The sequence below is a fragment of the Zalophus californianus genome, chromosome 7 (genome assembly GCF_009762305.2).
Source record: "Zalophus californianus isolate mZalCal1 chromosome 7, mZalCal1.pri.v2, whole genome shotgun sequence".
NCBI classification, from domain to species: domain Eukaryota; kingdom Metazoa; phylum Chordata; class Mammalia; order Carnivora; family Otariidae; genus Zalophus; species Zalophus californianus.
The window spans coordinates 3726331-3754285 of record NC_045601.1 but is presented as its reverse complement, the minus strand read 5'-3'; the positions used below and the strand labels follow the sequence as shown (position 1 = coordinate 3754285).

The window sequence follows — 27955 nt, the reverse complement described above, 5'->3', positions numbered from 1 at the left end:
TTCGCTGACTTAGAGACTCTACTCACCTGTTAAAATGCTGGATTTCCTCTCTTCTATCCTCATTCTACATTCTTTTCCTTCAAAGTCTTCTCTACCCCCATGTCTTCAACTGTAACATCTCTGTAGGTGACTTCTATATCTATACTTTTAGCTTCTAAACAAAACAAAACAAAAAATCAAATAACTATCAGATAATTGACACCCCCTTCTTGCATCTTGTCCCTCTCGGGGACCCTATCTCCAAGTGAAGCCCCTCCACCCAGCTAAGCTCCACATCCCAGCCGTCCTGCAGTCCGCTCTTTCCCTCAGTGCTCGCTCCGGTCCGCACAAACCGCTGAACCCTGCTCGGATGACTTACACCGCACTCCTGCATCCTTCCGGCCTCTCCCCTTCCCCCCGTGACTGCCTCTGATCAGGACCCGGGAGACAGCATCTGCCTCTCTCCACATCAGGGAAGGTGGCTGTGGCCACTTCGGGACACACCCTGCCGGGGCCACTCAATCACGACAACAATGTCATCCCCTGCCAGTCTTCTGGGGAGCCACTGCACAGGAAAGGCCGCTCTCCTCCCCGTGTGCTCACCAGGCGCCCGCGGAAGCACCCACCTCGCCTCCGTGAGAGCAGAGCCAAGGCGCAGAGCCGAGCGGGAGGAGCAAACAAGGGCATCCTTAAGAACGTCAACGAGGCGCTACATTCATCAAGCCCGGAGCTGCCCCACCTCGGGGCCTCCGGGTCTAGACACACGTTTGCCTTACTGTGGCCACAGGGTACCCCACACTGACGCGGTCCTATGAGGCGGCCCTCCAGCCTCCTCCCTGCGCTGGGGTCTTTCCGACTCTAGGTCAGTTTCTCTTCACAGCACATGGCTGGGGACCGGGAAACAAACCCCACCGTCTGCGGCTGGGGGGCCCCTGGGGCCGCGCACTGACCCTCGGGGAGGCCGGCCGTTGCACCACACGCTCCACGCGAGAGTGCCTCAGCGCATTCCTGCATGGCCTCGGGACACCAGGAACCAGGGAGCCCGGCTGGGCGGGTGTGCCCAAGCCCGTCAGCGACCCACGCACGGGTTCCTCGCCCCGCTCCCTGCGGGGTCGTGCCAGGTGGCCCGGCCGCCCCCCACGGCTAGGCCTACCCAGACCCTACCTGGGCGCCACTCACGCCCCGCCAGCCAGCCGCCTCGCTCCCACGCCGCGGAGGTGCCTGCGAGGCACTTCCGGTGACGTCACGCGCACGCCGGAAGTGCAGCCGAGCTGTCCTCCCAGATGTGCACCCCGCCGAATGGGACCGAGATGACACCGAGACGCCTTCTTCCAACCGACGTGGGTACGACGCCTCGAATCCAGCACCCTCAGCTAGAGGATGGGCTAAAGAAACAAAACCACCTGCAAGGCTATTTAAAGGTGCAACCCCCACAGCTCCTTGCACCTGCCACGCCTCCTCCCGCCTCTTCTGGCCTCTCTCCCCTAACCCTGGCTGCAGAAAGCGCCCACAAGAACCTGCTTTGGCAGGCATGGGATTGCACTCCGAGGGCCGCGAACTGCGGGTGGAACGCGGGCGGTAATTCCGCCGGACTTAGCACTAACCGCTGGGTTCCCCGAAGTGGCTGAGTCGCCGCAGTGCAGAGAGCCGCAGGCCCGAGGGAAGCCGGCACCCCTTTTCGTTTAAACGGCCGCGGGTCTCTTCTTCCCCGGACTGTGAAGCTGTCAAGGTTATTTTTAAATGAGGACTCCCTGCTCTTCCCCAAGCCCCTCTCCTCCCCACAAGGATCCAGGAAGATCGCCAACTTTACGTAAGATTCTCTTTTGTAAATGCCGCACCCCAGTGAAACGACCGTATCGTAGGGCAGGAGCAAAGTGCATTTTAAGCCAATGGACAACAATCTGTTTCAGATTTATATTTAAAAAGACAGCACTTAATCAGTGCCTCACGGTCTCAAAACAAAGTGAAAAACTCTTGAGGTACAGAAGCACCTCCATGACCTGTGGCAAACACAGCCTTGTCTCTGCTTCCCTGGGCTCTGCTTCGACTCTCAGGACTTCATGAAAACCGCACCTAGACCCCAGCTGTCTCCAACCCAATGTGCCTGCCCTTCTGCCTCTGTTCTGACGTGCGTGGTATAAAGTCAGTCTCCAACTGATTTCTACCTACTTCTGCCTTAAAGCGCTAACTGCTTAGAAGTCAACCATGTTTGTGCATCGGGTTGTGCTGGATGATGGTAAGATGTTAGTACCACTCCTGGCCTCAAGGTGTTCGTGGCAGTGTCAGAGACCACAAAGAGCAGAGTATTAGAACAACTATGAGGAGGCGAAAAGGAAAAGGGAGAAAAGCGCCAGACTTCACAACTGACTAAAGGTGGTCAGTCACTGGTGAATGAGAATGAAGATGAGCCCTAGTTTTCAAGCCTGGGAAGCTGTGTGTATGGCATAACCACCTACTGCCAATGAAAATGGTAAGTTCAAATTTGGAGGTGTTAAATTTTACAAAGTTTACTAAGTTAGAAAAATAGATGATGAAAATAAATTATTAATTTCCTTTTTAGATCCATTATGGTGACAGTAAGGGAAGAAAACCAGGGGAAAAGGCCCGTCAGCTGTTCAGTTCTAACTGTCCATATCTCTTAGCACTTGTAAAAGCAGGAACATTGGGTTGTCTTCTGAAGCCTTATGATCGAGAGGAACAGCTTGGACCATTTAATACTAATTTGAGTTATCACCACACTTTGACAGAGGGATAGTAATATGGACTATCCAAAATTCATATGCTGAAGTCCTAATCTCCAGTGTTTTAGTACTTAGAGGTGAGGCCTTTGGGAGGTCATGAGGTCATGAGGGCAGAAGCCTCATGACAGCCAGTGCCCCAGAAGAGACAGGGGAGACTATCTTTCTCTCTGCCCTGTGAGGATAATGGGAGAAGGTAGCTTTCACTCGGAACCCAATCAGCCTGCACCTCCAGAACAGGAAACATAAATGTCTGTTGTTTAGGCTGCCCAGCCTATGGTATTTGTCACAGCAGCCAAAACTGACTAAGACAGAGAGGAATAAGCATATCACTTAAAATTTATGATAAACAGAATAAATAAAACTGAATTTCTCATAATGTGCTGCTAAGGCATTCAAGCTTTGAGAATTTTCCTTTGATTATTTTGATGAGCAAAAGTGCTAAATCCTACTTGGGCTTAATTTTTTCCATTTGGCACAAAGGGTTTGAATAGTCCTAAGCTGATATCATATTTAAAACAGAAAAAAGGAATCAATCAGTCGTTCTGAGAGGAGCAACGACTAGAAGTCCAAGGACAAGGAATTTTGTTGTGGCAATTTCATTTATTTACCACATACGCCTAGAAAAAATCACTAACGGTAATTTTAGTGATTTTTCTTATCTCTTCCCCCAACTATACATTTATTTGTACATTCAACAACTATTTTTGAGCACGAACAATATGCTAGGTACTAGAAATCTAGAGATGATAAAAACACTGTCCTTGCCTCTTACTCAAGCTGAGGAGACAAGCAAATAACAACAACACACAAAGATAAAAGACCTTAGCTATGCCTAACCCACCTACTCCCTGGGGCTACTGTAAAACTTTAAAAAACTAACTGGAAAATGTGTTCAAAACACATTTTTTTAAAAGATTTTATTTATTTATTTGACAGAGAGAGACACAGCGAGAGAGGGAACACAAGCAGGGGGAGAGGGAGAGGGAGAAGCAGGCTTCCCACTGAGCAGGGAGCCCGATGCGGGGCTCGATCCCAGGACCCTGGGATCATGACCTGAGCCGAAGTCAGATGCTTAACGACTGAGCCACCCAGGCGGCCCACACAAAGTAAGGTGCCAATTATTTAAGGCATATATACGTTCACCAAAAACAGATTTCTTCATGCAGGCTATTTGAGTTGTCATTACTGATCTTAATAAGGTATCTAGAAGTACAGTGTGATACAATAAAAAGTAAGTGAACTGCAGTGAAAGCATTCATTTAAAGTTAATGCAAGGTTAAAAAAACAAAACCAATGGAAAAATAAAAACTATATGATGAGAGCTTCGTAAATACACAGAAGCCTATGTTTTAAATCATTATACTTTACAATTCTCTATGTCAGTTTAATAAGTTAAAGGTCTGTATTTCAAATTAAGTACAGTTTTCTAAGGTGAGTTTGTCCTTATCAAATGATCTAATTGTCAAGTCTTAATAAATCTACTTATGTTTAAAAATGAAATTCAACAAAAGGTTGTTGAGAAAGCATACTGAATATAAAACTTGAACTCAAGAACAAAAATCACCATATATATCAAAAGAAACAACATGGATTCATGAATCATAGGAATAGACACCAAAAAAACTCCAAATTTTATTCTTTGGGGATTTTTATTAGCTATATAGTCAAGTATAGATGATCCTCTCTGAACTTTCATTTCTTGCACTTCCTTTATTTTGTTGGTCTTTTCAGATTGTTATACATTCAAAAATTAAAACAGTCTAAAAAAGGAATACATTGAGAAGTCTCATTCCCACCAGAACCCCTCCCCGCCAAACAAAAGATAACACAACTATGTTTTCCTAGGTATCTTGCCACTGTTCCTTCATGTAGCAAATAATGAACTATGGTGAATACAAGCAAAGCATATCAAATGTATCCACCACCAAGTACCAACTTTCACAGCTGCTTCATTTATGCAAAACTTTTCTGAGCCAACTGCTTGTGATAACAATCATCAACATTTTGGGGGGCCTACTATGTACCAGGCACTATTCTACTGACTTTCCATCTATTAAATCATTTAATCTTCAAAATAACCCTATGATACATTTGCTATCATGTCTACATTTTACAGAAGAAGAAAGGAAGACTAAGAGATTAACCCGCTAGAGTTTACACAGCAAATAAGTAACTGAGCCATGTTTCAAATGAGCCTTCAGATTCCATACTAATTCCCATTCTCCTACTACTTCTCAACCTTACTACCTCCAACAGTTTATAGGTAAAAAGTCAAATACTGTGGTAGGCCCAAAAATGACCTCCCAAAAGATAGCCATGTCTAATTCCTGGAACCTGTGAATATTACTTTATGTGGCAAAACATGAAATTAAAGATTTTGAGAGAAAGAGCTTAGCCTGGATTATTCTGGTGGACCCCAAATGTTATCACCGTCACAGTATTGCACACAGCACTACATCTGCTCAAGTAATTCGCTTCACAGGAAAATGGAAAGAAAAAGACAAGAGTACAAATTGTTTTAAAGTATATATGGGAGGAAACCAATTAGAACAATTCAACATAGCAAACACTTGGCTCTTAAATTTTAGTTTAATAGTTAAATCGCTTGTCCTTAGCAGCAGTTTAAGGAAAACAAAATGAGGAATTTCCTTAGGCTCTCAGGTCTTATATAGGGATAAGTTATTTTTGCTATAAATTTTGGTATTTATTCCCTAAGAAGATGAAGAAATTTCCCATTTAATTCACTGTTTCATTTTATTAACACGAGCAGAACTGATGGAAAATTTAACCATTGTATGTTTTATCAAGTAAAAATTGGAGGAAACCTAGCAGTTAGTAAATTCCAGGCCCCGCCCCCCCATACTGATTGAGGACCAAATGTGAGGAAAACTCCAGGCTACTACCTTAGAAGGGAAAAGACTGTATATCAGGGCGGGCAGGAAGGGACCTTATTTTCATAGAGCACCTGACAGCAGAGTTAGAAAAGATTCAAACACATGCAGACTGCTACTTAAAGCTTTTACAAACAGCATTAACAAATCTACTGAAATTGTTGTATTTCTTAGAAATAACAACTAACAAGATTTGGTCAATCTTATAGTAGACAGCATAGAATGCTACATTTAATGTAGCCATAAAAGGCTTCCTCCACAAAAAGCCTTTCTGGTCCCAGTTTGTCAGATTATCATGTATGACCTTGGATGAGTTGACTTTAAATCCATCAACAAGTGTTTCAGGTAATTTGGAGGTTTCCCCAAAGTTAACATATGAATGGTTTATTTCTTTTCCTCTTTACTGATACATATGACAGAAGAACTAAGGCATAAGTACTTTGCGAAAGTGCTACTTAAAAACAAGACAAGACAAGACATAATTTTCACATGTCTTCCAGGAAAGAGGGGCGATTAATTCTGCCTCTTTAGAATTCTGGTTCAAATGACGGAGGTTAAGTGAAGTGAAGCACGTTGTAAAGGTCTCCTCCGCACACAGAAACACCCAGAAAACATTGCTGCCAGGTAACTGTCAGAGCCGTGTAGGTCTCAGAGATCCAGCAACCAAAACGGAGTTTAATTACTGCAAGTACAATGCTTTCTTTACGTTTTGGTTTTGTTGCCACTCCTATAAAACTGAGTGACTATTCTATTTTAACTAATATTATTAGCCTTTATATTTTTCATATTATCAACCAGAAATGTATCTTCTGTTAAGATAATTTATAAAGTTGCTAAATACTGCTGTAAAAACTAGACAGCTTCATTTGTTTGTTTTTTTAACTATATGTCTATATATTTCAAACTAAGTTATTAGTTTGAAAGAGAAAAGATCTCCCCCATCCCCTCAACCTTGGCTTAATATTAGAAAAAGTTCTTGGTGGTATTTAACTATTGGGGAGTGAGGGAAATAAAGTTAGCTTTATAATTTTGCTGATTCCCCTGCCATCAAGTCAAACATATTCCAAGATAATAGGAAGTAAAACGCCTTCATTTAAGATTTGGATATTTGTGCAGACACTCAGTATGACTTAAAGCATTGTGGGGTTTTTTTGTTTTGTTTTTTTTAAAGATTTTATTTATTTATTTGACAGAGAGAGACACAGCGAGAGAGGGAACACAAGCAGGGGGAGTGGGAGAGGGAGAAGCAGGCTTCCAGCGGAGCAGGGAGCCCGACGTGGGGCTTGATCCCAGAACCCTGGGATCGTGACCTGAGCCGAAGGCAGATGCTTAACAAACTGAGCCACCCAGGCACCCCTTAAAGCATTGTTTTTTAAGAAAGTATAGACATTTAACTCAATTACAATAACCATGATGAAATCATAGATTTTTACAGTTATTTCCCCTCAATTAACAAAGTGTTTAAATCAAAATAAATTAGAAAATGAGACAGAGTTGCTTTGCCCAGATACTTTCTCATTATATTGTATTAGTCGTCTGGATTATAAAAGCAGTAAAGCAAGAAAAGAGGTATTTTTATTGGGAAGAGAAGGAGGAGCAGAGGGTGGAGTGAAAAGGGGGGGAAACTGAAAGACTGCATAATTCATTATAAATTAGCATGGTCAAACGGAATTGCACTGCAACCTTGTCTATAAATCTTTTTTTTTTTTAAGGTTTATTTATTTGAGAGAGAGAATGAGAGAGAGAGTACATGAGAGGGGGGAGGGTCAGAGGGAGAAGCAGGCTCCTTTGCTGAGCAGGGAGCCCAATGTGGGACTCGATCCCGGGACTCCGGGATCATGACCTGAGCCGAAGGCAGTCGCCTAACCAACTGAGCCACCCAGGCACCCTTGTCTATAAATCTTAATAGCCAGCACAAAGGGGGCTTTTCTTTCCAAGCTCAAGAAATAGCTGAATACATTTTGCCTGACAAGTATTTTCAGCGTGCCTTTGCTATTTTTTCAAGGCAGAACTTGGAATGAGGTTTAAGTTTTATACTTGACATAAAACTGGTGCAATTATAGTCAGTGTCAATGTAGAAATTATTTGTTTATTGTTTTTGTTTTGCTTTGCTCTACTATAGTAAACCTGTCAGTACTGGCTGCTATCTCTCACTCAAAGCCCAGGGTTTCCAATAACAAGAACCACAGCTGTATGGAATGGGTTGCCAGAGATCTGAACCACCACAAGCATTACTCATCTGGTCCTGCCCTGCTCCGCAATCTTGGCCATAAGGCAATGTCAAGTTCACCTCACACTTGGGACTCACAATCGAAGAGCTTAAACAGCTCTTCAAAAGATATTTTAAAATGTTAAAAGTAGCTGTTGAGTATAAAGTAGCCTGACATAAATGAAGAATATAACCTCCTGAAATGGCTTTCAATGGGTTTTATGCTATTTGCCAGAAGAAAGGAACTTAATCCACAAAGCTGACCCATTCATTCATCAATGCTTTTTATTTAAAAGACTATATTATGTGTTCATAACAAAAAGATCTCAAATACCTATTTAAAATACAAATAGACAAAAATGCTACTATCGCACAAAAAAAGTTCATTATAGCATAAATGGTCTTAATTGAAATCCTCACATATATTTGATAAAGTTCAAAATGACCTAATTAGGAAAGTTGATGATTCAATATTCTAAAGTGAGAAAAACCAGCACAAATGAGGTATTACAATAAAATAAAAATTTTTATAAAAATCAAAATGCATCAGCATTTTGTTGCTGCATTTTGTTGCATCAGCAAAATCTACAGCTAATAGTAAGACATTACATTAGTCACATTCAGTATCTTTATTTTTTTTCTTAAAGATTTTATTTATTCATTTAATTGACAGAGAGAGAGAGAGAGACAGCGAGAGAGGGAACACAAGCAGGGGGAGTGGGAGAGGGAGAAGCAGGCTTCCTACCGAGCAGGGAGCCCTGATGTGGGGCTCAATCCCACGACCCTGGGATCATGACCTGAGCCGAAGGCAGTCGCTTAACCAACTGAGCCACCCAGGAGTATCTTTAAAGCCTTATTAGTAAATATTTATGTTTTAATAGATTTTCACTATAACTTAAGAAATTTTAAAATGGCAAATGTACTCCTAAACTATTCATCTTATAAGGCCACTAATATTATGAGTCACGTAGGTCATTTTGAGTAAGTTAAGGATGCAAAGTATCAAGTCAAAATTCCAGACACAACAAAAACCTTCCTCAGATTTCTTGTGTTATCATGGGGAGCTTGGGTGGCTCAGTCGGTTAGTGTCTGCCTTCGGCTCAGGTCATGATCTCAGGGTCCTGGGATCGAGCCCACGTCAGGCTCCCTGCGCAGTGGGGATTCTGCTCCCTCTCCCTCTGCCCCTCCCCTCCATTCGTGTTCTTTCTCTCTCTCAAATAAATAAATCTTAAAAAAAAAAAAAGATTTCTTGTGCTATCGTAGCTCACAAAACAAATTATTCTAAGTGCGTTAAATCACCAGTAATACTTGTAGTGTAAGCTGAAATTCTTACCAAATTATACTAGCCTGTAATACATAAGCTTTCTATTAATTGCTTTCTACACTGATTACTTGATATAATTATTTTTTTTCAATTCCTGGTAACAAAGAACCCTATGGTTTTGGATTTCAATTGGAGATAACATTGTTAAACTTATCATGTAAATATATATATATTTTAGCTAATACACTAAAAACCCCTCAAAGAAATAACACCCAAGTTGCAGTGAGCACACCTAGTCCTCAAGTCTTGGATACCAGATACCATTATCATTAAATAGGACCAGGGCTCCTTGGAGAAATGGCCGTTTCCCAGTCTGAGATAGGAAAGCATAAAGTAAATATGGAAAAATGTGTGCTAGAAGGGCAAGAAATATCTAAGACTAATGGGAGATATGTGAAATGGACTAAGGAAAGGACTTGAAAGGATTCATACTGGCCAAATCTAGGGCAGTTTGAGGATCAGAAATAATACGTACAACAATGGACTGTAACACATTAAATATAAAGGAAAGAGGATAAATATGATAATGTGTTATTATACATTGAATGTAAAAGGAATTCATGAGTCCATATTGATATCCTAACAAGGAGTGGAGGCGGGGAGCTCTTCTTTATAGGATAATTCAAAACTTAAATGAGGAAAGAAGAGTAAAATTTTTCAAAAAAACATCATTCTGCAGACCTCAAAGTAATAATTCAAGCAAAGATAATCAATGAATGCTAAAACCACCTGAATAACTGGGTGTTGAGAAGTATGAATTTCACACCATCTCAAAGTATCATCCCACAGATTATTCATTACAAAGGAGAAAAGATACCTTTACAGTGGAGACATCTGGCGGACACCAACTGAACCTAATGAGCAAATTTAGCATCACTAAAAATAGAACTGACATTATGTGATACAGTGAAAATCTGTGCTAAGCTGGAGAGCCATATACTGAAAGAGAAGTAGCATATAAAGATGGCAGGAGATAAGGCTGGAGTGGTAAACAAGATCCAGATCATGAAGTTAGGATTATGTCCAATCTATGGGTGAAGAAACTGAAATTCAGAGAAGTTAGACAACTTCCTCAAAATCAATCCAGTATCTTGTGATTGGCAAAGCTGAAATTTGAACCAAGTGCGTCTGATTCTAAAAACCCAGATTCTTTTGACTACAGGAGCCTGGCAACCCCAGCCTGATCCTCTGTTCTCCCAAACTCTGCAAAGACACTTGGCCAAAACTTTGATGCCATCATTCATTGGAGGCCATGAGTCAGACCAATAAACCACTCACATGTCTAATTTAAAAAGATGTCTGCCTTTGGCTCAGGTCATGGTCCCAGGGTCCTGGGATCGAGCCCCACATCGGGCTCCCTGCTCAGCGGGAAGCCTGCTTCTCCCTCTTCTCCCCACTCCCCCTGCTTGTGTTCCTGCTCTCGCTCTCTCTGTCAAATAAATAAATGAAAATCTGTAAAAAAAAATAAAGACATTTGCCACTTATAGTTTCTTGAGGAAAAACCCCCAAACCTGTCAATTCACTGGTTATATCTAAAATACCAATATATATTTTGGCAAATCTGTAATTGCATCTGAGAATAGTAAAATTTAGTTTTGTGCAATTTTGGAAGCAAACTTTACTACTCATATTGAATTTCTTTTCTTATTTCCACATTTTGGAGAGAGAGATTGCCCCATAAGACTAGCAATTTCAAAGAGATTTTAAAAATACAACTTCTAAGAGTTTCAGGCAAATGGGGGCGCCTGGGTGGCTCGGTCGTTAAGCGGCTGCCTTTGGCTCAGGTCATGATCCCAGGGTCCTGGGATCGAGCCCCACATCGGGCTCCCTGCTCAGCGGGGACTCTGCTTCTCCCTCTCCCACTCCCCCTGCTTATGTTCCCTCTCTCACTGTGTCTCTCTCTGTCAAATAAATAAAATCTTAAAAAAAAAAAGAGTTACAGGCAAAAGTATTGGCAACTTATTATCAAAGTATCTTATCAAACAGGAAAAACAAATAACAAAATACTTTTTAGCAAAACTGTACTTAAAATTTTCCAAACTTAAAACATTTTTTCAGAAGTTGTTCCATATCATGAAAGAGGAAGTTCTTCCCCTGATGTGTAATCAGGGTACAAATGGTATGACCCTACTGTGTGACCCTGGGCAATGGACTCATCCTAAGGTTCAGATCTGTAAAGTGGTGGTTATAGAGTAGCAATCTGGGGCACCTGGGTGGCTCAGTCAGTTAAGTGTCTCTTCGGCTCAGGTCATGATCCCAAGGTCCTGGGATTGAGCCCCACATCGGGCTCCCCACTCAGCAGGGAGTCTGCTTCTCCCTCTCTCTCTGTTCCTTCCCCCGTTCATGCTGTCTCTCAAATAAAATAAAATAAAATAAAATAAAATAAAATAAAATAAAATAGTCTTTTAAAAAAGTAGCAATCTTATAAGGATTACTGTAAAGATTAATAAAGATAATGGATGTAAAATTCTTAATATCCTGTCTAGAACGTGATAATTGTTCAATAAATGGTTTCTTGGGTTCTTCTATTTTCTGTTACGCTCCTACAGTAAGTAGAATCAAATCCATTTTCAAAAAAAAAGTTCCATTATCTCTATACTTTTTTCAAATAAATTAGGAAAACTCTAAATTACGAATCCTGGACGAGGGGTGAGAAACTTGCTTTTGCTACCATCTAGGAGCGTGGCTATGGACCTTAAAGACAAATCCATCATGAGCACCTTTGCCTCAGTGCGTCCTCTCTCCTGTCTGGAAGAGATCCCCAGTCGTCCTTCTGCAAAATGCTTTTCCTCCTCTCTGCTCCCCCACCCACCCACCCACATGTGCCTCTCCAAACCCTTCAGGGGGAGACACAAGCCTTCCCCTACAGAACTTGCAGACCAGCCTCAGCTCTACCCCAGCCAGCCTAACATAGTCTAATGTCTTCTTCCCTTGGGTCATTCCAGAACTGCTGTATCACAGGACAGTTGGGGATGAATTTTAAAGGATACGCATGATGAACTGTATGCCGACCCTCCCCTACTGTGACTGCCAGGGATCCTCACACGTAACAGGTGCTCTGCTGGACGCAAAGGCATGCGAGACCAGGCACACACACAGGAGCAGCCTGAGCTGCACCACAGCCCTCCCCTTCAGAGGGCAGCCGGACCTCTGTGTGCAGCCCTCGCTCAGTCAACCTCTCCCCCTCGCGCCTGGGCTAAATGGTTCTCTGCTGCACAAAGGCACAGCGCCCCTGCAGACCCGCCTTCTCCAGTACTACCCTTCCTGTGCAGCTGTCAGACGGAGCTGCGTTACAATCGGTTCTGGTTTTGTTCCCATCGGTCCTTCTCGTGACCTCTTGCAATCATGAAAAATCAGAGGAAACCTTTTAAAGTCACTGCCTCAATCATTTAAGCCACATGAGTTAGGAAGATACTATGTGTTTCATTGTGGTATCATCAAAGAGCTACTCAGACAACCCCCGAGTGTTTCAACAGGCTTATTAGCACACCACCTGGTACACAGTAGGTACTGAAAAGCATTCATTTGAACAAGCCCCCTCCTCACCATATAATCTTGCCATACCACAGTCAGCCACTAGCTGCCACGGCTCGAAGGCAGGAGCAGGAACGCTTCTCAGGCCACCGGCTCGGAGCCTCTAAGCCGGCCTCCCTGGCCTCTTCGGCAGCCAGACTCCTAGGGTCGGCATCAGGCATGCAGACTGTCCTGGGAGCAGAGACTTGTACACGCCCTTAGATTACTTCCTGTCTACCTGGAGTCAAAGTTGACACCAGTGGGGTCTTCCACTGTCCGATCTCATAGGCCAAGGATTGACCAACCGCCTTCCAACAGATTCCAACTGCCGGAGGCTGAGTACAGGCTTGTTCCCTTTGGCGCCGCTGACATCACAGTCCAGCCATGGAATCTAAGCCTCACCACACCTCACCCGCCCCTCCCCAGCCAGAGGCTTTCATCTCTCTCAATCAACACTTCCCACCCAAATGAGAATTTGACACCTGACAGTCCATCACCTTCACTCCTCGGGGAATCCAGGGAAGACTCCTGGGTGTTCAGCGCGACGTGGGGACATGCTGCCAAGAGGGCCTGCAGCATCCCCAACATGCTAACCACTTCGTCGAGAGAGAGTGGCCAGCCAGTGCACAGTTCTAAAGCACGATTGTCTGAAAATGGCAGTGAATGAGTTCTCTGTAAGGTGAGGTTTTAAGATCAGGGTAAAACTTAATCCGATGAGAAAGTGGGTTGTCTTTTGAGGGGCTTTGCTTCTATTTAAGAAACCAAATTGTGTGTGTGTGTGTGTGTGTGTGTGTGTGTGTGTGTGTGTGTGTGTGTGTGTCCTAATGTGTCCTTCAGTTGACAGCATAACAAATATTTCTTACTGGGCTCAGTGTTGTAAAATCAGAGCTCCCTTTCCCCTCTACCTTCCCCTCCGGGAAGATCCTGCCAGCCTCCCTGCTCTTCACGCCCTCACCCTACCTTTCTCTCTGGATCCCACAGAGCATCCCATCGGCAGGCTTACATCCGTGTACTTCCTCATCACACCTTTCACTCATACAACACATACTCAGTAAAGGTCCCGAGACCACTTAATCAAGGACACAGAAGGAGTACGTGCCCACAGAGGTATCCACAGGGCCTACTAAGCTGCCTCCAACCACTCCAACAGGATTGTATCACACATAATCACACACTAATATTTCAAATATTGCTCCTGGTCTATTCCCTCCACTCTGGCCTCACAAATGAATTAATTCTTTAAACATACCGATACAGAAAGCACTATTAGCCAAATCTAGTGTTCAAAGATTTATAGTTAAGTATGATCTCATATTTCTTCCTCTAGCTACTCAAATGCAATAGCATTAATATTGTTTTGCAAACAGTTCTGTATTACACATAATTTGCTAACTTTACTGAGTGTTTGCTATGTGCTATGCAGTGTTTTATGTCAGTTGGCATTATAATATGCAATGCTTACAACTGCCCTAGGAGATGGAAAGGAGGAAGCCAATGCACAAAAATTGGTAGACTCCAGGGGCGCCTGGGTGGCTCAATTGGTTAAGCGTCTGCCTTCGGCTCAGGTCATGATCCCAGGGTCCTGGGATCGAGCCCCATGTCGAGCCTCATGTCCAGCTCTCTGCTCAGCTGGGAGCCTGCTTCTCCCTCTGCTGCTCCCCCTGCTCATGCTCTCCCTCTGTCAAATAAATAAATAAAATCTCTCTAAAAAAAATTGGTAGACTCCAATACTTTTTAAGACCCAGTTGCCCTCTCCTTCAAATTCATTTCAGAAGAGTAATTACTTTTAAGACTTCCTCGTCTCTAGATGCCCCATTCCCTGACATTTTTACACGAAGAACTTGCTAATAGACAACTTCTTAGTCCTTCAGAGAATTTACATCAATTAGTCAGTAGTTGTTCTCCGATGTTTTTATTTGCCCTCCCGTGCACAAATAACCAGTACACCTCTCATGCTTGCCTAATTTATTAATACTACTTTCTGATTATACTGTCTCTTCTCAAAGTCTCTGTAAATATGAAGAGTTCTATACTGAAGAGCCTTACCTATGAGGGCAGTATGGAGTCCAACTTTATCCTGGGTGCAATAATTATTGTTATATGGTAGATGTCCGAAAATGAAGGAGAAAATTGCTTTCACAATCAGTATTTTTTGAAGAAAACACTAAGATCAGGGTATACTGAGCAAAGCAGGTTGATGAGATCAGTCTGTACTTTCCTTGCAGCCTTTCCTCTCTGCACAACTTGCCTGGCCCCAGTAGTCTCCATAAGCTTTTACAGGGACAGGAAAATAAATCAAGAAAGCAACTCCAGCTAAGGCGTCAGGCAGTGATGACACAGACATTAAACCAGTCCCGGACCCACCCATCACTCCAACCCGTGTCACACTCTTTCTCAACCAAATACTCAGAGATTCAGCTGCCGCCCACAGGAGTTGTCCCAGGACAACTGGGCCTCTGTGACTAATTAATATATGTACCACTGGAGTGTCCTTCCAAACAGGCAATTTGGTCACTGTGGAAAGTAACTGGGAACAATATTTTGGAGTAGGGGAAGATTTACCAGGAAGCAAAGTTTCAAGGCCTAGCACTTGCACAGGCCCCTGCCAAGGTGCTGAGAAAGACCTGAGTGAGGAGTTTTGGTGATATTTGCAAAAGTGAGATATTTTTGTGTCCTTTTTCATAAAGAAGACATCCTTATAATATAAAGTTCAACCTCACAAAAATCCAGTGCTCCTAAATTGTACTTTATACAATGCAAGGCTCTCACTGAAAGATAGATGGCTAAAGTCTAAGCTAGTCTGTATTATATTTATTTATGTGATATCAGAAGTTGTTTTTCCCCCAATATGAAAACAAAATTAACTTTCAGAAGGGAGATAACTAAAAACCAAGTTTCATGTTAAAAAGAACAAAATAGTTATGTAATATGACATGCCTCCTTTTTAGATATATCTAAAAACACCTTTGGTAACCCATGAGCATCTTTTTTTAAATATATTATCTGATGAGTCTGCATGAATAAGTCTGGAACAGCAATCAAAGCTCTCCCACAGGATCCTGCTGTGCAGCCATGCTGAGGAAAAATACATGTACCAAAAGGTTTATGGGCTTACAGCGTGTGACAACTCCTTAAAAACTCACTGATATTTATTATAAACTAGTATCATACTTAAGTGACATAAGGGCCAAGGCAATGTAACCTGTGTTGTTACCAAGAAATAATTAAAACATAAAATCAGAGAAGTAAAAATTAAGTAGCAAAAATGACAGTTCTAACACCCCATGTTGTAGCTGAAAGGATTCTAGTCAAAACAGTAAGTACCCGTAAATGGGAAGCCTTTTGAGTAAGAAAGGGGAATCCTCCTGTAAGTGCTCAGTCCTCAGATACAGTGTTTCCTCCTAAGGCATTAGGATTCTAAGCACCTCCCACACTGTTCAGATAATAGGCATTTGCAGAAAGGTCAGGGAGGGACAGTACACCTGCTGGAATGGGAGGGGTGCTCCTCCAGGGAGCGACTTGGTGGCAGCATTTGGCTCAATGACAACAGAAGCAGTACTAGAAATGCAGCGGAAAAGGCAAATCCCACGTTGTCTGTAAAGCAGCTTTTACCTGAATGTTTATCCACTGGGAAATGAATAAATAAAAAGTTGTATAAGCAAACAATGGAACACTTATCTCCCAATTAGATGAAGCAGGCAATAAAACCACACCAATTACCATCCAAACTGGAAAAACTTCTACTTGTTTAAGCCAATTCTTACAGAGCTGGTTCCTTCTGGGATACATGGGAAGTACAACATTCAAGACATGTACGTAAAGAAAATAGTATTTAGGATTAGCGAAGAAGAATGTGTGACAATCAGGGAGGCTTTGCCCTACCACTGAATTTAAAAATTAGGTTCCCTCCTAGCACCCAGTTCTTCCCTTTTGTAGCCTTTATCACACTTTTTAACAGTAAATTTACCAAGTAACTATTCATATAATTAATTGCCTTCTTCCTCGCTCTGCAGTAAAGCTCAGTGAGGATACTGGCCATTGTATCCCAAACATAACACAGTACCTGATAAATACTAGGCACCAAATAACTAGTTTCAATAAGTAAATCATTCTCTGTAGCTTCAAGCACTATTGACACTTTGACGTCTTACACGTACGTACTTGACAGCAGGTCAGCTCTCTCTTGTAAATATCAGCCCCTTGTGACCCAACTGACTAGCTGACATATGCACCTGAATGCCCGTTACCTGGCTACCCCAGACGCTGCATTACAAAACTGAACTTACCTTCTAAAAAAATTGTTTCTGTACTGTCAAAAGCATGCAAAGATAGATACACAGAGTGTCCTTTGTAGCATTACTTGCAAGTGCAAACATAAATAAACGGAACATCCTAATGGAATAGTATACTACTTACCTTTTTACACTAATGAATGAAGGAGTTCCATCTCTGCGCGCTTAAGTGCAGCAAGCTGGAAAGCTGCTCATCCTAGGCTATTAAATGACAAAAGAATGTTGCAAAAGGTACTATTTCTGTTGAGGTGATCATTACACATGCATGTGGTTGAAAACATGCGGGGGAAAAACTACCAGGTCACATAGGGGAGTGGGATTTCTCCTTTTACTTTGGACACTGTTCACATCATTGAGTTTTCTAAGTGAATAATCCCGACACACAAAAAAATTAACAGTTAAAAAGCACTCAGAAAACAGCACTTTTCTGCATTCCTCATCTTTAGTACAAACTTCTCACTCAAGTTCACCAAATCCAAAACTTGGCAGCTCTCCTGGGCTCCTCCTTTGCCTCACTTCTGAAATTTTATAAACAAACACATCTTTATCTATTTTAATTCCTTAGCATTGCTTCTATCTATTCTCTCCATCCCATCCCCTCTGCCTTCATCATCTCTCTCTCTACAGCAGTCCACTAACTGGCTTCCTTTCCTTCATCTGTCACCCCCTCAACTCCACCTTTGACTTCCAGAACCCACACTAAAAGGAGGAAGCAAGCGAGCAAGCCACAGCACAGACTTAACCCTTCCAGTGGTTCCTTACAGCCTATGCAGTAGAGTGCACTCAACTTAGTCTGCCCAGGACACCTGCCAAAATCTCATCTCCCACCACTTCCCCCATTGTGCTCCATATTTTTCTAATAATAAACTTCTTGCAGTTCCCTAAATCTTCCATAATTTTGTTCATGCTATTTCCCTTAGTCTGGGACGTACTTCCCTTTCCTACCCTTGGTGAGAGTAAAATGACTTTTCCTTAAGAACTCAAGCCAAGCATCACCTCCTCCATCAAACTCTCTGCTCATTTTCCCTCATATGGAATGCTCCTTCCTTTGTGCTCTCCCTAAATCTCCCACTGAACCAATAAAATCAAGTGGGAACTACCATGTATTGCACACTGCTGAGGGCCAGGAACTTTGAAGGCTTTGTGCATTCCACGCTAATGCTGTTTTGAGGTAGGTAGGCTTCTGCATTTTATAGCTTATAAAATGTTGAAACTTCTCCCATTTTAGGAATGACAGAATAGAAGTCAGAAGGGTTAGCTGGGAGGGCAGGGGAGTAAGAAATTGTCCAAAACCTTACAGTAAAAAAGAGAGATTTTGATTCCAAATATTTCCAGCACCCACTATGCTGCATCACTTTTATTAACATTTCATTGTACTTAATTGCTTAAATTTCTCCTCTTCTCTGTAAAATCCTAATCTTGTGGATAGGGACTATTTCTGATTCATGCTTTGATCCTCAGACCTAGTACAGAGCTGGGCACACATCAGGAGCTCATAGATATTTGCTGGACAGTGCAGCTAAGTGAGTCAGGGAGAGCAAGGCCATTACAGGTACAGGATTTGGAGTTACACAGCATGACCTTGAACAAACTATTATATCTCCAAGCCTCAGTTTTCCTAGAAGTGCAACAGTGATGAAAAGAACTTTGTATAGGGCTACTAAAAATATTTAACAAGATGACATAAATACAGCACCTTCCACACAGCCTGGAACACAGTATATTCTTAAAAATGCTGTCAATAGTTACAGTATCAATGAGGAAAAAGAAACTCATTAGAGGGGCAGGCATCAATCAGCCTGTAAGGGCTAAGTTTTGTTGAAGTAAGAAACTATCCCAGAATCTTAGTAACTTAAAACACCAAGGGGGGCACCTGGGTGGCTCAGTTGGTTGGGTGACTGCCTTAGGCTCAGGTCATGATCTCAGGGTCCTGGGATCGAGCCCCACATTGGGCTCCCTGCTCAGCGGGAGGCTGCTTCTCCCTCTCGCTCTGCCACGCCCCCCCCCGCCCCCACCGCCACCCGTGCTCTCCTGCTCTCTCTGTGTCAAATAAATAAATAAAATATTTAAAAAACCAAAACAAAACCAAAAACGCCAATGATTTATTTGTACTCACTATACTTGCCCACTTAAGTTCTGGTGATTTACCTCTACTTTGTTCTCACTCAGGAACTCAAAATACAACCTCATCTGGAACATCACTGACTACCCCACCTGGGGAAGGAAACATGGGAAACTGTGGCTCTTAAAGACTTCCACTGTTGGGGCGCCTGGGTGGCTTAATTGGTTAAGCATCTGCCTTCGGCTCAGGTCATGATCCTGGGATCCTGGGATCAAGCCCCACATCGGGCTCCCTGCTCAGCAAGGAGTCTGCTTCTCCCTCTCCCTCTGCCTCTCCTGCTTGTGATCTCTCTCTCTCTCTCTCTCAAATAAATAAATAAAATCTTAAAAAAAAAAAAGACTTCCACTGTTAAGCAGCACACCTTACCTCCTTCCACACTTTATTGGTCAGAGCAACTCACATGATCGTAAGTTTGACAGGAGCAGGGAAATGCAATCTTACCTCAAAAGCCAGAAATATCACATCACTATTGACTACAGTGGGAATGGAAGAGCATTTCTTGGAGGAGTAGGTGCACCAGGTTCAGCAAATGGGATAAAAGCTGAGGGTAGGCAAAAGGGAAGGAATGGACACAGGTGGGCAGAGACGGAACAGTAAGTCAGGTCTGGGGAGGAGCATCTATGGTATGGCACGATGCGGCTGGATGTGGAGACTGCAGGAGCTGGGGCCAGGGAAGACAGGCCGTTTGAGACTGTTAGGGACATTTTTGATGTAACAGTGGTCCTCTGGGTGCTGGGAACCCAGATCGGCATGATATCGGAATTTAATAGGATCGATGTAGGGCTCTTTATATTCCAATAGGAAGTATGTTTGTTCTGTTGTTACTTTGTCAAAAGTATATTCACATTTTATCTGTCTTCTTGCTTCACAACTTAGAAATAGCAAAATAATTTTTTTCAAAATATTTTTCCCACTTGGAGAAAAAAGTTAACTTCTGGAAACCCACTGACAATAGGACACTGATCGTCACAAAGAGCAGTTTCTCCTCCCTGGAAGGGGCTATACTACACTACCCAATCCTTGACTGAGTGTGGACAACGAAGCTTTAATGTAATAATTGAAACACTGCCTTAGAAAACGTCCCAAAGACTGAGGCCAGGCAGATGCAGTATGAAGAGAGTTTTATGTATGTGACATTATCTCCACCTGAGTTCCAGAGTCTCTGGTGTCAGCTGAATTTACAGAGCACAGAAGGGGGTCACCCTAGCATTTCTTCTGCGAGCATTAGGGGATAATGCCAAAATGCCTGTCCTGTCAAAGACTTGCTCTACTATTCTGTGAAGAGTGATTTTAATTCAAGTATTGATTTCTGCCATAAATGATAACTCACGGAATTTTTTAAAAGATTGTATTTATTTGAGAGAGAAAGAGAGCCTGCACAAGTGGGGGAGGGGAGGGGAATGGGAGAGGGAGAGAACCTCAAACAGACTCCCCGCTGACCACAGAGCCCAACACAGGGCTCGATCTCACAACCCTGAGGTCATGGACCTGGGCTGAAATTACAAGTCGGAGACTTAACCGACTGAGCCACCAAGGCACCCCAACTCACAGGATTTTTAAATACAGTGCCTACTTGTAGGCACTGCTCCTGTGTGCACTAACCTCACACACACCTTCCTTTTCTTAAGTGCTTTACAAGTAAGTTGCCCTCAAAACTATTTAACCTTTATTGTGAGAGAGAGATAGTGAAGCAGAGAAAGATGGCAGCACAAGGAGTCAGAAAACCTTTTTCTGGTTTAAGTCCCTGCCCTTAAACTCCTATTTGGCTTAAGGAGTTCTGCCAGTCCAACTTCAAGCTTTCACTCACAGGAGTCTTCTAATGGAAGCAGCTGAGGGCCCAAGCCAGTGCTGAAGTCAATCCCAATATTGTTTTTAACACTTGGCTCTGCTTGTAACTCTCTCCTGAAATGGTGTCCTTTCCACTGAATAAAATCCCAATGTTTGTTGCTCAACCCTTTCAACTGCAAGAGAAATAATCCCAACTCATAAGTAGCTAAGCCAAAAACAAAACAAAACAAAACCCCAAAAGGTATAAAGCTGTCCTCTGGTCCAATGGCAAACTCTGTGTGACAAGAAACCCAGGATTGTTACACTAAACCATTGAGATTTTCAGAGCACTTGTTACTGCACTGTAAGTGAACCTATCCTGACTGCCAGGCTCCCTGCACGTGACTGACCGCACGCCTCAGCGCCCCCACCCCCGCACCTGCTTAACCACCAGGGTGGAACAAGTAGGGCTCTGACTGGCATTAATGGGGTCGAATCCTTGGGCCAGATGAGGGGACCCTATGCAGTACCAGCCCCAAGTCACAGGCCTTCTAACCCAGCAGGAGAGCAAGGTCGGCTACCAGAAGGGGCATGAGAAAGAGAAGCAATAGTTACTAATCCATAGGATTCCTTCTCTCTAAAACTAATTTCGACTCTGAGTAAACACCTTCTAGCCTATCAGCATAATCAGTGCGCCCATGATGTGTTTTCATTTCCTTGAAGGCAACAAGAAGAAAATTCTCCATACATATGAATACAGTTTTCTCTAAGAAAACCTGCCACAATGTTTGGATTAAACAAGTTATATTTGTTTTATTCAACTCTAAGTGTGGCAAAGATCGTGTACTGTTTAGGTTATTTGAGCTCGTTCATTCAAAATCAACTCTTTCCCAGCCTATGAAGACTTGCCCAATCCTGTTTGAAAATTATACAGCCATCACTAATTGCTGCAGACAACTTCAGTTGGCTTCTGAGATTGGACACTATCTTTCCTTACTTCTTTTACACACTCTTATCTACACCACCTTTTCCCTAGTATTGAACACATACATTGTAAACATGCAAAAGACAATGCAAATTTCATTTAGGTTTTCAAAGATCACCACACACTGAACAATAAATACTGTTAGGAACAAATATCTACACAAGAATATCTATGCTAAATTACCTACTATAAATCTAAAAGTAGACCAAATGAAGTTTATATTGCTCAAAGAATAATAAGTAGTTGTTGATATGAAACATTTGTTATTCTATTTCTCTGAACTATGGCAACCCTCGGGGAGAATCTTTACATTCCCTTCCCCAACCCAACACATGTAAACAAACATCAGATATACTTTCCTTATCCACATACACTTGTGAAACCACCTTCACATTGGAAAATGATGTGAGAAATAAACCTTATGGTTTTGTCCCATACCAAGATGAAAACTAATCAAAGTATACATTAAGAAACTACTAAAATAGCCCACAAAGCATCTGTTCCAGCAAAAGAGTCTCACCTCACTACATTTCTTTCACGAATAACTATAAAAATATCTAAGCATCCACACATCAAAAACTTAATCTTACCGTTTTAGCCAGTAGAGCATAAATTCAAACACAATGACATAAGAACTATCAGCAAAGTCCTTTACTACATCTGCAATCAGAAACAGTGCTTAAAGCTAAAAATGCATTCAAATCTGACACATAATATATTCAAAAATTCAAACAAAAAAAGGATATTTTCTCTTTATTTAGGAGGTGGTTGCTCTTTTATATTTACTAATTTTCCTTAATACAGGCATACTTTCAACTGAAAAAAAAAATCTCTCACTTTGTTTTTGTTCCTTGTATCATGTGGTAAAATAAAAGGTAATGTTTGTTTCCCAACAGAAGCTGCCTTTTCAAGAGTAATGTTACATATTCTTTGTGTGTGTTCGGATTTTTTTTATAGTATCACACTCCATAACTCAAGTAGTCAATGAACTGAGAACTTGATTGATTATAGTCAAGAAATTGCCGATTTGTAGACACTGTGGAAGCCCAAAGGAACTGTAAGGTAGTTATAAAATTTATTATTCGTCACAACTAAGTACGAAATTATCTAAGTGAGTCAAAATGTAAGTTTGTCTTCTGAACAGGAATATAAAAGGTAATGACATGGTAATATTTTAACTAACAACTATACTCCAGCCCTTATTTCTCTCTCTTCAACCTCAGACCCTACATTAACTACCAAACCAGCTTATCCTTTCTACTCATCTATCCAGCAAACACTTCAGATTCAGTTTGAACTGAATTCAACATCTCCTTCCCCAAACTGGCCCTCTTCCTGGGACCCCTTTCTCAATACCCACACCTGAAACCTGGAGGTCTTCCTGTGTTCCGAGCCATCCTCCCATCTCTGCCACATGCAACCACAAGCCCCAGTTGTGCTAATTATGCCACAGACATCTCAGGCGCCTCCACTCTTTTCACCCCTTTTGTCAGTTGCTAGGTCCTAAGCACTTCAGGATTATTTCTCCACTGTGCTAACTATTCGGTCTTAAATTATGCCCCTCCAAACCATCTTTCATAAATGCCAAGTAATCCTTGTAAATGCTAATTTAATGTTATTCTTCATACTCCCATCCTTAAAAACCTTTAGCCAATTCTCATCACTTGAAGGTGAAGCCAAAACTGTTAAAAGAAGAACAAATAAAGCCCAAAGTTAGTAGAAGAAAGGAAATAACAAAAATTAGAATTGAAATAAATGAAAGAGAGACTAAAACAGAAATGATCAATAAAACTAAGAGCTGGTTTGTTGAAAAGATAAACAAAATTGGCAAACCCTTAGCTAAACTCACCAGGAAAAAAAGAATCAGAAATGAAAAAGATGTTGCAACTGATACAACAGAAATAAAAAGATCGTAACAGACAACTATAAAAATTCTATGCCAAAAATTGGACAACCTAGAAGAAATGGATAAATTCCTAGAAACACAACCTACCAAACTGAGTCATGATGAAATAGAAAATCTGAACTAGCAAGATTGAAACAGTAACCAAAAACATCCCAACATTAACAAAAGCCCACAACCAGAAGGCTTCACTGGTGAATTCTACCTAACATTCAAAGAAGAATTAATACCAATCCTTCTCAAAGTCTTCCAAAAAACAGAAAGGGGTGGGGGGAGGCTTAAAAAAACATTTTATGGGGCCAGCACTACCCTGATACCAAAACCAGACAAGAATGCCACAAAAAAAGAAAATTACAGGTCAATATCCCTGATGAACATAGATGCAAAAATCCTCAAAAAAAAAATTAGCAAACTGAATTCAACAATACTTTAAAAGGATCATTCACCATGATTAAGTGAGATTTAGTCTAAGGATGCAAGGATGGTTCAACATCCACAAATCAGTCAATGTGATACACCACAATAGCAAAAGGAAAGATAAAAATCATATGATCTCCTCAATAGATGTAGAAAAAGCATTTGACAAAATTCAATAACTGTTTATGATAAAAACTCTCAACAAAGTGGATATAGAGGGAATGTACCTCAACCCAATAAACACAAACTATGACAAGCCCACAGCTAACGTCATACTCAACAGTGAAAAGCTGAAAGCTCAGGAACAGACAAGGATGTCCACTCTTACCACTTTTATTCAACACAGTATCGGAAGTCCTAGCCAGAGCAGTTATGCAAGAAAAAGAAATAAAAGGCACCCAAATTGGAAGGAAGAAGTGGGGCACCTGGCTGGCTCAGTCAAGGGAGCATATGGCTCTTCATCTCAGGGTTGTGGGTCTAAGCCCCACATTGGGTGTAGAGATTACTTAAAAATAAAATTGGGGCCACCAAAAACTAATGATGTAATATATGGTGATTAACATAACAATAAAAAAATTTAAAAAAAATAAAATAAAATAAAATTGGGGCACCCGGGTTGTACATCTCTTGGGCATTCATCTCTTGGTTTTGGCACAGGTAAGGATCTCAGGGTCATGAGATTGAGCCCCACATCAGGCTCTGTGTTCGGTGTGGAGTCAGCTTGGGTTTCTCTCTCCCTTTCCCTCTGCCCCTTACCACCACCCACACCCCACCAACTGCTCATGCTCTCTCTCTCAAATAAATATTTTTAAAAATTAAATAAATAAAATCTTTAAAGTAATTTAAAATTAAAAATAAATAAGTAAATTTTTAAAAAAGGAAAGGAGGAAGTAAAACTCACTATTTGCAGATGACATAATGTTATACATAGAAAATCCTAAAGACTCCATCAAAAAACTATTAGAACTAAGAAATGAATTCAGTAATGTTGAAGGATAGAAAATCAATATACAAAAATCAGCTGTGTTTCTGTACACTGATAACAAACCATCAGAGAAATTAAGAAAATGATCCCATTTACCACTGCATCAAAAAGAATAAAATACCTAATAAAGTTAACCAAGGAGGCAAAAGACCTGCATATTGAAACTAAAAGACATCAGTGAAAGGAACTGAAGAGAACACAAATAAATGGAAAGATATTCTGGTTAGAAAAATTAGTATTGTTAAAATGTCCATACTACCCAAAGCAATATACAGATTCAATGCAATCTCCATCAATATTTCAATGGTATTTTTCACAAAAATAGAACAATCCTGAAATTTGCATGGAACCACAAAAGGCCCTGAATAGCCAAAGCAATCTTGAAGACAAAGAACAAAGCTGGATGCCTCACACTCCCTATACTTCAAACTATATTACAAAGCTGTAGTAGTTAAAACAGTATGGTATTGGTGTAAAGACAGACACGTGTATCAATGGAACAGAGTAGAGAGCCCATAAATAAACCCATGCATACAAAGACAATTGCTTTGTGACAAAGGAGTCAAGAATATACAATGGGGAAAAGACAGTCTCTTCGATAAATGGTGCTGGGAAAATTGGACAGCCACATGTATGCAAAAGAATGAAACTGGGCCACTGTCTTACATCATACACAAAACTTAACTCAAGATAGATTAAAGACTTGAACATAAAGACCTGAAACCATAAAACTCCTAGAAGAAAACAGAGGTGGTAAGCCCCTTGATGTCAGTGTCGGTGAGGATTTTTTTAATCTGACACCATAAGCAAGACAACAAAAGCAAAAATTAACAAATGGGACTACATAAACTAAAATGCTTCTGCACTGCAAGGAAACCATCAACAAAATGAAAAGGAAACCTACTGAATGGGAGAAAATATTTGCAAATCATATATCCTATAAGGGGTTAATATCACAAATATGTAAAGAACTCCTACAACTCAATAGCAAAAAACAATCCGATTAATAAGTGGGTAGAACAGGGTCACCTGGGTGACTCTGTTGGTTAAGTGTCCAACTCTTGATTTCAGCTCAGGTCATGATATCAGGGTCGTACTCAGGCTCCATGCTCAGTGTGGAGTCTGCTTAAGATTCTCTCTCTCTCTCTCTCTCTCTCTCTCCCCCCTTCTCCCTCTGCCCCTGCCCCAACCCATGTGCTCTCTCTGTCTAAACAAATAAAAGAATCTTATATAAAAATAAATAAATAAATAGGCAAAAGATCCAAATTTTTCCAAAGAAGATATACAGGTGGCCACATGAAAAGATACACGAAAAGATGCTCAACATCAATAATCATCAGGGAAATGCAAATCAAAATCACAATGAGATGTTACCTCACACTTCTTAGAATAGCTATTATCAAAAAGACAAGAAATAACAACTGTTGGCAAGGATGCAGAGAGAAAGAAACCCTTGTGGGAATGTAAACTGGTGCAACCACTATGGAATACAGTATGGAAATACCTCAACAAATTAAAAATAGAACCACCCCAGGATCCAGAAATTCTAGTAGATTTTTATCCAAAGAAAATGAAAACTATAATATGTACCCCCATGTTCATAACAGCATTATTTACAATAGCCAAGATATGGAAACAACCTAAGTGTCCATTGATGGATGAATGGATAAAGAAATTTTGGTACATATATACAATAGCCTTAAAAAAATGAAACTTTGACATTTGCCGTACATGGATGGACCTCAAGGGCATTATGCTAAGAGAATTAAATCAGACAGAGAAAGAGAAATACTGTATGATCTCTCTTACATGTAGAATCTTAAAAACAAACAAACTCATAGATACAGAGAACAGATTGGAGGTTGCAAGAGGCAAGGGGTAGGGGTGAGAAATGAGTGACCTGTTTTTTGTGAGGGTTTTTTTTAGCTTAAATTAAATAAAAATTTACAAATAAATAAAGTGCATCTCTGGCACATACAAAAATAAATAAATAACTGCTTATATAGCTTCTAAAAGTCTGATCCCAAATCCCCTCTTCAGCTTCACCTCCCACCACTCAACTCCCTGCTATAACTCCAAGCACACAGACCTTCATGGATCATGTGTGCATCTCCATAAGTGCATCTCATGTCTGGCCTTGACTCTTGCAGAACACCCTGCCTCCCAATCTTCCTTCATCCCAACCTGGTTAACGCCTACTTATCTTCTAAGCCTTACTTGCAAGCTTCACTGTGACTAATTCCAGTAGGATTTCCCCCAACACAACAAGCCTGGACCAGATGTTCCCTGATATTCTCTCTGGAACAGAGACTAGTTTTATTTTGTTCACTGTCGTACTTCCCACACCTAGAAGAGTTCCTGACACACAGGAGTCATTCAGTAACTATCTGAATGAAATGAACTGGAATGGAGAAAAGATGTTAAAATCCCTGTGCAGATTCAGTGAGTCTCCCAAACAGAAATAAGGAACGCTAAGTGTGGCAACTATTCACAGCAAAGAATGGGATAAAATAGGACTCCGAGCCAAGTGTTAAATTCATTGGACAGAATTTGCAAATACATATAAAATAGTGTAATTCCAGTCATTATCTTAAGAAAAAGCAAATTTGATAAGGTAGCTAATTGTCATAACAATTATGTGAAACGTATCATTTTAAATGTCAGTTTTCTAAAAACATGCTTTATTCAGACACCCTCAACAAATTCTGTTGAATATTTCTGATACCAAAGTGATGAAGATAAGTTTAGATATTTTCCATATGTGACAAAAAGAAGCAAAAGGCAGATTATCAGGCTCTGATGAAAGCAATGAGATAGTGTCACTTTG

At 41.3% G+C, this 27955-nt stretch overlaps 1 protein-coding gene across 8 annotated transcripts in view; it reads right to left on the bottom strand.

Annotated features, from left to right (window-relative positions):
- Positions 1 to 27955, bottom strand: part of PDE10A (phosphodiesterase 10A) — a 582460-nt gene that overhangs the window by 222817 nt on the left and 331688 nt on the right. Inside the window, exons 1-2 of one of the 8 annotated variants that reach the window (XM_027601962.2) lie at positions 12691 to 12950; positions 27 to 154 (exon numbers count right to left, since the gene is read on the bottom strand). The exons of 3 other annotated variants lie outside the window; for them this stretch is intronic. In XM_027601962.2, coding sequence (XP_027457763.1) covers positions 27 to 63 — 37 coding nt within the window. In that variant the 5' untranslated portion in view covers positions 64 to 154; positions 12691 to 12950. Of the gene's footprint in view, positions 1 to 26; positions 155 to 605; positions 738 to 1143; positions 1197 to 12690; positions 12951 to 27955 lie in introns of those variants that run through there. 4 more of the 8 variants (XM_027601963.2, XM_027601964.2, XM_027601965.2 and 1 more) reach the window with 4 other exon arrangements.